At 39.4% G+C, this 12112-nt stretch overlaps 1 protein-coding gene across 4 annotated transcripts in view; it reads left to right on the top strand.

Moving 5' to 3' along the window:
- Nucleotides 1-11320, top strand: part of astn1 (astrotactin 1) — a 176855-nt gene extending 165535 nt beyond the window's left edge. For all 4 annotated transcript variants that reach the window (XM_048255773.1, XM_048255757.1, XM_048255766.1 and 1 more), the window contains 3 exons: nt 1736-1836; nt 2156-2339; nt 9888-11320. In XM_048255773.1, coding sequence (XP_048111730.1) covers nt 1736-1836; nt 2156-2339; nt 9888-10125 — 523 coding nt within the window. In that variant the 3' untranslated portion in view covers nt 10126-11320. The remainder of the gene's footprint in view (nt 1-1735; nt 1837-2155; nt 2340-9887) is intronic.
- The last annotated feature ends 792 nt before the right edge of the window (nt 11321-12112 follow it).

Genomic DNA, 12112 nt, shown 5'->3' with positions numbered 1-12112 from the left:
CACTGCAATGAAATGAGACTTAATTTTCATGATCACCTTTACACAGTCCATGGCAACCCAACAGACCTTCGCACATGATTTCACATGTTATACTTGCGCAGAGCCTCAGAAGAGAATGTCACAAAATATACAGGGGAAAATATGTCTCTTGAGTCGTTTAGCTTTCAATTGAACTGTCACCGTCACTGTTATTTTAGTTTCAATTTTTTTCAGCGATGTACAGTATATGTATACATATATGTATAAAGCTCTGAACAAAATTAAGGGTAACACTTTATTTTAATGTGTCGCTGTTACAGTGTACCTACCTAATTAGGTACAGTGGTACAACCTGTGTAACAACATGTACTATCAGGTACTATCATTGTACTTGCATTATGTATTTGTGGGTACCTACATATAGTTGTTACACTGTAATACTGAGTACTTTTACAAAACTTTGCCAATTTGCCTACATTTTCATCAGAGGCAAAGAGCTGACCTGAGACCTGCTGGATGGGGTAAATCTGGTCATGATAGATTTGATATACAAAGCATTCTTAGCTCCAGTCAGGGCCTTATTGTCTTCAGTACATGTAACAGCTGTGCTGCTACAACCTTGTTACTCTTTGATACAGTGGAATAAACCTATTAGGTGTACCAGTTAATTACTTACATATACATATGACATGTATGTTATGTCTTCGATGTCTTGGAACAGGTCTACTAATTCACTACATAGTACATATATTAACTGTGTTGATACACACTTATTGCTCTTTGATACAGTGGCATAAACCCATTAAAATGAAGTGTACCAGTTAAGTACTTACAATTACATATTACATGTATGTTGTGTCATTGGTGTCTTGGAACATGTCTGCCATTACCCTACATACTGTAGTACATGTATCAACTGTGTTGGTACACATTTATTACTCTTTTGATACAGTGGAATAAACCCATTAAAATAAAGTGTACCAGTTAAGTACTTACATCTACATATATACAAACGTGTCTGCTGTTACACCATACAGTGCATGTGAATTAGTAGACCTGTTCCAAGACAAGACCTGTTCCAGTTTATTCCACTGTATCAAAGAGTAACAAGGTTGTAGCAGCACAGCTGTTACATGTACACTGAAGACAATGAGGCCTTGACTGGAGCTAAGCATGCTTTGTATATCAAATCTATCATGACCCGATTTACCCCATCCAGCAGGTCTCAGGTCAGCTCTTTGCCTCTGATGAAAATTTAGGCAAATTGGCAAAGTTTTGTAAAAGCACTCAGTATTACAATGTAACAACTATATGTAGGTACTCACAAATACATTATGCAAGTACAATGATAGTACCTGATAGTACATGTTGTTACACAGGTTGTACCACTGTACCTAATTAGGTAAGTACACTGTAACAGCGACACATTAAAATAAAGTGTTACCAAATTAAGAGACCACTGCCAATTTGAATATGACCAACTTATTCGAATGTCACTCAGCAATCATAGGATGATATCAGAAAAATGTGCAGTGTTCTCAATTTTTTCCAGAACTTTAAATGTCCTCAGAATGCACAAGGTCCTGACTTCACCTCATCTACATCATTGATGACACTGACCTTGTATAGATTTCCTCAAATGATCCTAATCTTGGGCGGTTATGCTGTATAGATTCCCTCAAATGATCCTAATCTTGGGTGGTTATGCTATATAGATTCCCTCAAATGATCCTAATCTTGGGTGGTTATGCTGCAGGTTCCGGCTGTGGGCTGTGGATAACACCGGCAGACGCTCTGACCCGAGTGAGGTCACTATCAAGACTCCCTGTCCTGCAGTGGACGATGTCAAAGCACAAGGTCAGTTCAGTAATACTGCAACTATCCAGGAAATGGCATGCCATTGCACTTCATAGGAGCTTTAGGTGTTTCTCTAAAAGTGCATCCTTAAGCAATTCTAAAAATATAGCAGTTCATTCTGAAAGGAGACCTCTTTCTTGTCTTTCGATAAATCATAGCTCTACTCCAACCAGGATATTTATACTGATTACACAGAGTCTGTCCCCAGCTTCTCTGTTGAATTGTATGGATTTGTGTACTGTAATTGCACTAGTTTATTCCTTTGAGAAAGCCAGCCAATACAACATGTTTTGTTAATGTTGTTTACCTGTTCTTACAGAAATCGCAGACAAGATCTATAACCTCTTTAATGGATACACCAGTGGAAAAGAGCAGCAGACAGCGTATAACACTCTCATGGACTTGGGCTCTCCCACTTTACATCGAGTGCTATATCACTATAACCAGCGCTACGAGAGCTTTGGGGAGTTCACCTGGCGATGTGAGGATGAACTGGGACCAAGGTTAGGAGCTTGTTTTATTTTTATTTTTTGCTTGTGAACTGTCTGTGCAAGGATGATATGTTTGAAGATTGTCTGAGGACTGACTGAAATGCCTGAGGAATTATGAAATAGATAAGGGCTCAGTTTCCCAAAACCGTCGTAAACCAAAGAAGTTTGTAAACTGCCTCTTATGAATGTCTTATGGTTTTCAGAGAGAGTTAAACCAAAACTTAGGTTTTCACATTGTGAAAAGATTCACGGATTTACGCACGTGTGATGCATAAATGACTAAGAGTGTCATAGTAGGAACTTCTCACTGAGGTTACCAATAGGGCATACTAGGAATTTACAGCTAAGAATACATTGATCAATCGTGCATTCTCATTCTTTATTGTATTTCATTGCGGTGTTTGATGATGGAGTGCTATTGTTGAGTATGTGCTTTGACTGCCATATCAAACAGTTTGGCTCTTTGGCATTGCAATCAAGCTGCAGGTTCGGTACCACGCAGAGCCGGGTTCAAGGTCAGGTGGGGTGACAGCTGTCTCCCTTCACAACATAGTGAATCAGCTCAGAACTGAATACATACTATTTTTCATCCTCATAGTGATGTGATCAAAACTGACATAATTGGCAAAGTGGAATTGCCAGAATAGTTTCTGATTCCATCTTTTATTAAATAAAGAAGGTGAGAGCAGAGTAATGAGCAAGCTAGCCAGTGGCGTCATGCCCATTGAAGTAAAGGGGGCATGTGCCCCCTCGTATTTTTCGTTTAATCACAACTTTGTTATTTTGCTCCATAATAAGCCAGAGCCTATAACGACTCAAATGTATTCTTCTGGATGTATAATATATATTACCAAATAGCTGAAGACCGGGGTCAGCATCAGCCCTTTTCCTAAAATTGGTGTACATGTATGTTCCCAAAGCAACTCACACGCACATTGAGCTTGCAATGTTTTGCTTGTGTTGAACTGTTACAGTTAACGTGAGGCTTACAATTTGAACAGTTAAACTGTTACAGTTACAGTCAATGGTGTTGAAGTGGTAAGTCGGCTAAGCAATAAATCAGCATTTAATTAGTTATCGGATGATACCAAGGCATCGCGTTGATGTCCACTTCTTGTTCTCTTCACGTAGGCTATCCTATCAGGCAGCTATACTGTATGTAATCCAAAGTGTAGTGAAAAAGGATACCCATTCAAAAGCTACAGCTAGGCCTAAAGGTGTTTTATATAAATAGGATCACTACCATGATGTAGAGGGCAAGAAAATATAATAGCAGTCAGTCTAATATATTATTATTAGTAAAATATTCAAATATATAGTGTTAACCTTAGTCAGCACTGAAACCTGTCAAACTTATTTTAAAGTCCTTCATCACATGAATTAAGATAAAAATAATTTAATTTCTGAGCACCACAAAGTCAGACCTAAGCACCCACCTTTTTAATGTGAGATCATTCTTAGGTGAGGTCAAATACCAATTTAAAATCATACCATAAAAACTGCAGTGTTACTGTTTTTAAAATCATGTGTAGGCCTAAGTGTAAGTGTGTGTGTGTGTGTGTGTGTGTGTGTGTGTGTGTGTGTGTGTGTGTGTGTGTGTGTAAACATGCTTTAAAGAAGTAGACTTTAAAAGCTTTTGAAATTCAATCGTCCCCGATTGTACATGTGTGCTTCTTTGTGTGTGTGTGTGTTTGTGTGGTGTGTGTGTATGTGTCTGTGTGTGTGTGTGTGTGTGTGTGTGTGTGCGTGTGGCGTGTGTGTGTGTGTGTGTGTGTGTGTGTGTGTGTGTGTGTGTGTGTGTGTGTGTGTGTGTGTGTGTGTGTAAACATGCTTTAAAGAAGTAGACTTTAAAAGCTTTTGAAATTCAATCGTCCCTGATTGTATATGTGTGCTTCTTTGTGTGTGTGTGTGTTTGTGTGGTGTGTGTGTATGTGTCTGTGTGTGTGTGTGTGTGTGTGTGTGTGTGTGTGTGTGACGTGTGTGTGTGTGTGTGTGTGTGTGTGTGTGTGTGTGTGTGTGTGTGTGTGTGCGTGTTTGTTGGGGGTTGGGGGGGTAATGGTGTGTGTGTGTGTGTATGTGTGTGAGTTGTGTGTATGTGTATATGTGTGCGTGCTTGTGTGTGTGCATGACTGTGTGTGTGTGCATGACTATGTGTGTGTGTGTGTGTGTGTGTGTCCGTGCTTGTGTGTTTGCATGAGTGTGTGTGTGTCTGTGTGTGTGTGTGTGTGTGTGTGTGTGCCTGCATATGTGCATGACTGTGTGTGTGTGCATGACTATGTGTGTGTGTGTGTGTGTGTGTGTCCGTTTGTGTGTTTGCATGAGTGTGTGTGTCTGTGTGTGTGTGTGTGTGTGTGTGTGTGCCTGCATATGTGCATGACTGTGTGTGTGTGCATGACTGTGTGTGTGTGTGTGTCTGTGCTTGTGTGTTTGCATGAGTGTGTGTGTCTGTGTGTGTGTGTGTGTGTGTGTGTGCCTGCATATGTGCATGTGTGTGTGTGTCTTTATGTAGGCGCGTGTGTGTGTGTGTGGGTGTGTATATGTCTTTGTGGGAAAAAAAAAACGAAAAAGTGGCCTCTCGCTATGGCTTACTGTATGTGAAAGTTGTAAAATACCATGGAATTATGAAATACAGATTGAAAAAAGCAGATATACGGATTGGTCATTATTTCTGAGAAACTGATTATGCACTGCCTTCTCTCTTCGCCCTTCGTCTCCTGTGCCATTTGATCAGTGCTCTTTTTAAGTTGAATTAGGGTAGTGCAAGGGTAGAAACTACTAACTACTACAAAGTATTATTAACTGTTGTCTTATGTCATGGGGGGTCATCTTATGTGATCATGTAAACAATATGCAAACCAAAACAACTGCACCCTAGACTAAGCTATCATACGTTTTAACTAGATAAGCCCAAATGGCATCATCATGTCCCCTTCTACCCTCTCTAGAATGCATTAGGTTACATGATCACATGGAACCATGATAATGTAGCCACACAAAGGTTTTGAATATTTGCTACTTATATCTTCCACAATATCTGAACTTGTTTTTTCTAAACCAATGCACAGATGTATGTTTATATGATGCATGATGGAATCAAGGAGAGTGGTGTGGGGATTATCTCACGAGTCCTGCCTATGCTTCAGTGTGTCTGCTCTTCAGTGTGTCCCTTATGGTTTAATTATTTGGCAAACAAAGATTATTTCATTAAGGTCTGAAGGTTATATTATGGTCGAGTTTAAACCAAATGCAATTAAACTGATTAGATAGTGTGTAAATTGATCTCAGTGGTAACTGACCACAGTATCCTCCAGAGCAGCCTTAGATACTCTCTCAAAAACCCATCTAAAGAAGGCTGGTACTGTAAAAGCTGAGTTAATCATTTTATAAACATTACAGTGTGTTCAATATAAAAGTTGCACACTTCCCACACAGATGCTCACCAAAAACAGGTGAACCTGATTAAAGTACTTTGAACATAAAGAACTGTAACCTTAACTCACATTGAGAATGTTTGGTGTAATTGGCTCCATCTTGGAAAGGTTTATGCTTTTGGTTGGCTTCTGACGTGTTCCATTTAAACCTACTTACATTAAAACGCAATCTTCTAGCTGGAGCACACACCTTGAATGATACCAATGGTAAATAAAATCTTTTAATCCGCAGAAGGAGGCAATTTAGGAAATGAATGTTTACAATGATGTGGTAGTCAGTGGACCATTATATGGTAGTGATTTCCCCTTGGGGATCAATAAAGTATCTATTTATCTATCTATTTAGTGACATAATTCACTTACTAAGAGAGTGGATATTTATTTCTATATTTAATATTTTAATCTTAAAAAAGCTGAGTGAGCTTGTTTGGCAACTGTGTTGTCAACCATCACATCAAGACCTGAAGTATTTCTCAATTGTGTCTGCACACTATTTATGACCAATTCTACATCCTTAGATGTATGTCATACATGACCTCATAAGTTTTAAGGACACAAACAACGTAACAAATATGCATTTGGAAAGAGATAGAAAATAAGCCATGGCAAACTTTTTGTTAAAGCCAACTCATTTGAACAACCATCTGAGATCTGACAAACTGCAAAACAACCTCCTGGGGATCCTGACAAAACTCCATTTCCATAATACCCCCCCTTCCCTTTCCATGACAGTATTAGGAAATGTAATACAATTTCAATGACAGTTTGTTTCCAGACATCCAAGAACAAAGTACCCTCAACATAGCTGCTTTTTAAAAGAGACTTGCTTGCTTGTTTTGAAGACTTCGAATTCACTGGGGTCCCCCCCCCATCACAACAATGTGCACCATTTAAATGCAATTTTCATTAGCTAGTCAAAATATAAGAGAATAGTGACCTTTCAGCCCCGCACTAAATATAAACCAGTCTCAGCAGTATAAACAAAATGTGGACTGAAAGTGGTGAGGTAATTACTCTACCTTTAAAGTGGATGGGAAACACTTTGCTCCCTGCCTTTTTGCACGTATCGCGTCTCCCTTGTAGGCCCGCCAGGGTCACCGTGGGAGACCACTCACATCGCGTGATGTCTTAGCCAAACACAGAACTCAGCAAATCTCCATCGCCACCTCCAACTCCTCTCTCCAATATCTTTTTTTCTTCTCTCAAATGTCATCACTGTGGGAGTACCTCTCTGTAATGGCATTAAGGATTGTTTGTTATTGCGGCCTCAGAGAAGGCTTTTGTCGGCCTGCAGATCCAGAATGGCGCACGCATGCCAGAGACACTTTCCAATCCAGAGAATGAAACCAAGATGGTGAAGTGTCAGTTCTCCTCATGAAACTCAATGGCTTCAAAGGCAATGTGATTTGAACTATTTTTGTTGCCTGAAAGACATTTTGGTGCATGAGTTTTGTTCTCTCCATCTTAAATATGTTACAGTAGGCCGCAAGAACATAACATAACACACTTCTTTCCCAAAGGAACAGATGGCATAATATACAGTACATTGACATTTATATTTGACATATATTCATATACATTTTATATGAATGATATGCGTTCTATCTGATATGGATGCTCACTGAGTATTGGACCCACGGCCTTGTTGTTGTCTGCATGTTAATCAAACATGATAGGTTATCATAACTAGTTTGCTTGTCAGGATGCTTGATTTAGGATGCTAATAGTAGGCATGTTTGCCTTGGGAACTGACCCTGGCCCTGGGATGCCTATTTTGGAGACAGCATGAATGAAAGTTAAGGGGTCATGTGACCATTGGGATGCTCAGCGATGTATGACATAGAGCAGGTTACATCTCCTGGAATGTGGAAGTGGAGTGTGTGTGGCAACTGCAGAACATCCCTGTGAGCTCATCCTGAGCATTGTTTAGACAAACATTATGTTCTAACTATCATCATGGGGTGTTGTTTTCTAAGGCACACTTGGATGATCTCTCCATTCAGTAGTCTGCTCATGGCTCAGGCAGGCCACAGCAGGACAGCTGAGTGGGAGGGGCTTAAGGTGGTATGAGAGTGTACCTTGGAAATGAGAGGCCATTTTCCACTTCCATACATGTGCAGGATTTATGGTGACAACCGTTGCTATTTGGAGACCAAAACGTACTTTCGTGAAAAATGAAAGCATAACAAACCACAGGGTTTTTTGTTTTAAGCAAATAAACATCCAAATTCTGAAAGCCACTGAAATGTGGCATGATAATGGACACATAAATAAGTTTGGAGGAAAGATATAAATGACAGAATCAGTACTAGGTCTATGCATGGAGGGAGCTTTTTTTAATTACTTTTCAGAATGAATGTGGCAATATCTAACATCATTAAGAATTCATCAAGATATTTTTTGAAGTTTTGCCATTAAACATGATTAACTATTGGCCCCCGGGCAGCATGGCTTATCAGATGCCTAACAACAGATATTTCTGAATCCAACAAATATCATATTAGGGTTTCAAAATCAAGCTTAGAATAACAAAAGAATAAAACAGATGTTGGTATGTACATGTAAAACAAATTCAGATCAAAAATGTTTTTTTTTGAAAGTTATCATTGTATTGGAATCCTTGCATTCCTAGTGTGTGTGTGTGTGTGTGTGTGTGTGTGTGTGTGTGTGTTCAGATTTCAATCTGGCCTCAATGTTTCTGTGATTAAATGATTAATTAGTCTATGTAATTACACTTTTATTCAGAATGTTTCACAATCAAATGCGTTATTTTAAATGCGTTAGCCTTCCAACCCTTTAACCATACTGTGAGTTGACTTCAAAACACTCGCCTTATGGCTGCGCGGAGACTTGGTATTCTCTGTTTGCATTGTCGAGCCTTTGGTTTGGCTGAGTGTCGGAGTGAAGATATGTCTAAGGAATGAAGGGATCTTTCCAGCCCTGTGAATCATACCTCTGCTACAATATCCACACTGGCCCCCATCAACATGCTCTGGTAAAACTTGCCAGGGTGGCAACTCATCTGGAGCATGTGCTCTGCAAATCATATGGCATTCCTAGCTACGACCGTTGAAAAAAAAAACTCCTTCCTGGATACCTTGACAAACCTTCATGTATTTGTTTCACATTTTTCTGCAACTCTGTAGTGCGGGGAGAAACCGTCTGGGCTGTCATTACGATGTAAAAAGAGTCAAGCCACAGACTTTGATTTATTCATCATATCCACTGTCCAGAGTCTGATGTGCATCATTTAAGGTGGGAACAGCACATGCCTGTGTCTTAGTTGATTCAGCCCACTACTGTATTTCATAGTTAACACACTGTGACTTTCCGTCGGTCTCATCCGCTCCTGCACTGTGAAGCAAAGCCCACAAAGACATGTGTTCCACTCTGCACCTCTGCACCTCTGCGTGGATGTAACCTACACTTGGTGTCACTGGTGTAGATGTTGTGATGCCGCACATATTGCGCTGGAATAAAAAACACCTCCAGTTTCTCTGTGTAAAGGCAGGTTGTGTGCCAGAGAAAGTGCCCGTTCCACTCCCAACCTGCAGGCTGTTGGAGGATGGCTTACGTAAAACAACCGAATGGACCAGTGAATGTCAAACTATGCAGCAGCAGCAAACAACAACAGAATAATAAATAAATCAGTGATTTCCTGCAAGTTTCTCCTTGCTTATGTAAATGTCATCTGGCAAAGTTGACTCATTTCAAATTAGTATGTGAATCACAGGCTCCTCTCAGTTTGCTAATTAAGGTCACAGTTCTGGTAAGCCATGTGCCACTGACTGTGATTTCTCTGCCCTTCTCCTGTTTCTGCTCTCATTCGACTTAATTACAGAATAATTGAGCATTCAGTGCAAGTGCTCAAGAACACCTTCCTTCTTTTGACATGGGGAGGTGATTTTGTAGAGACTGACATTTACATTGTGAAGGCGATAAAAAAAATCCAATAGATTCTGGGCCATTAGATTTTGGGCCAACACTATGTATAGTATATTGTTTTCTTCATGTCTTCATTTGTATGTTTCTTCACGAGAGGAGACGCTCTAGCGACACAGTTGCATACAATTGAGAGGTTCCCAGCAGGCCTCGTGTTAACTCGGGCTTGATGTTCTCTCTACTGCAGGAAGGCCGGCCTGATCCTCACGCAGCTGGACGAGCTGAGCGGCTGGTGTCGGGCCCTGCTGCAGGAGCCCAAGATCGGCCTCCGCCGGGCCTCACTCAAACACCTGTCCTGCCGCTACACTGACACCAAGGCGTTTGGCCTCAACTGGGTGGACCTCGGCCAAGACTTACAAAAGGCCTGCGACGAGCAGCTCCTCCCTGTGCTATACAATGACTATGGTGAGCCCAGGGAGTTATGAATGTCACAAACACACAAGGGATTAATCAAACGTCCGTAACAGGCTTCTTTTCCAATGTTTGTGGTCAGGATCCCTTAATGTTATATACATGGGGCTTTGTGAGATCAAACTTTTTTTTTTTATTGTTTACTGTTTTGTTTTTGAGTAAAACTCTTAAGGTGAGACTTAGAAGGGTTACTGGAGGGATGGTTAAGACTTACATGTTTTTTTATTTTATTATTATTATTATTATTATTATTATTATTATTATTTCTTTTCAATTTACCATTTATGTGAAGTTAAATGCTAATAATTTCTGACTGCCTGATAATGTTGTTGTGTATATCATCCCATATAAAGTAGATACTGGGATGGCTCTCATGGGTAGACTGGTTTACTTTTTTAAAAAGAGCAGAAAAAATCCCTAGTTAGTGTGCAAATTATGTGTCTCTATGTAGTGCATATAGGTATGGAAGACTATTAAAGGATTTTATTAAAAAGATTCTGGCATAGAACTTGTACAAATAAATGATTTCGTTACATGCTGAATGTAGTATTCAAAATGAAAAGCTTCAAAATAGGATTTAAACTGATGTACAGGTCTTTTTTATGGAGGAAGAACATGCTGAAAGGTTGTGTACAGTTCAATGTGTTATATGTTTCTGTTTTTTATGACACAATATTCAACACGAGAGTGATTAAATTTGCCAAAATTGTTAGACTATTACAATATATCGATGTCTACAATCATTACCATACCACACTGGCAGTGGAGAATACAAATCCCAACAGTCATACGTATATACCTCTGTCAAACCACTGTCACCTTCCTTGTGAATTGAACAGTGACATCTGTGAACTGAAATGATGTTGGATATTGGGCTAACCATGCTGAAACATTGCCTTTTTCGCCATATTCAATGTAATTACAATGACAGGTGATGCCCTGATTGAACAACAAACACAAGTCAGGCCAACAGTAGGGACCTCCTGTTTGTATTCTTCTCTTGCTATTTCTACAGTAAATGGTAATGGCGTAGTAGGCAAGACCACATCGTCTCTGTGGTGCTGAATTCTAACACTAGAGTATGCTTGCTATTTTTAGGTTTACTGACATGTTGTAAGCTAATATATTGTGCACATTTTCTTCAACCTTTGATATTAAAAATAATAATGTTGATGATGATAATAATAAAGAATACAATATGAAATACAATTTCTTTGTTCTCGGTGTCCTATGATTCACATGACTAAAATCCAACAAACATTTTGCTAGCGAGGCACAGTTAAGCTTCAGACTAGCTTGGATCAAATTGGACCTTGGATCAAATTTTTGCTGATGGATTTGGTGTTGTCCTAAGGATGAATTTCACAGCATCTTAACATTATACATCAGTATCAACTTATCTCGTGCTAGCCTTATTATCACTTGATATTGATATTTTAGCAATCTATCCCAATCTGCAATCAACTCACTGACAGGCTCCACTTCCATTACAATGCTCAGATTGTGCTTGTAAAATATGAATCATTGTCCCCATGATGTAGCATGTTTTTAGACAACATCTGTTTATTCTGTATGATGCTTATATCATTGTGACATACTGTAAAACACTGCCAGCAGTCATGTATAACACTATTTCGTTTGAACCCCAACTGTACCATTGCATGATATGATGTCAAGTGAAGTACATTGCAAAGGTGTTTTGTGAACATGTCATCAAAGTTGGTAGACATCTACAGTACTGTAAATGCAATTGAAAACAGCCTTTATAAAACATTCATATATGTTTGTTAATTGTTATTAAAGCAACACCAAAGAGTTTTTTGTACCTTAAAATAATGTTTCCAAAATCGTTTCAGTGGTTCATCAACTTGTAACAGGGTGAACGGCACTTCTGCATTCGCTTTGCGGCTCTCTATCGGCTATAACCGCACTATGTAAGTTTGCCAGATCGGGTAGCGGATCTGTAGTTCGATGGAATGAGACATAAGAAACTACAAATTT

This window comes from Alosa alosa, chromosome 1 (genome assembly GCF_017589495.1).
Source record: "Alosa alosa isolate M-15738 ecotype Scorff River chromosome 1, AALO_Geno_1.1, whole genome shotgun sequence".
Classification (NCBI taxonomy): domain Eukaryota; kingdom Metazoa; phylum Chordata; class Actinopteri; order Clupeiformes; family Clupeidae; genus Alosa; species Alosa alosa.
This window is presented reverse-complemented; position numbering and strand designations above follow the sequence as displayed.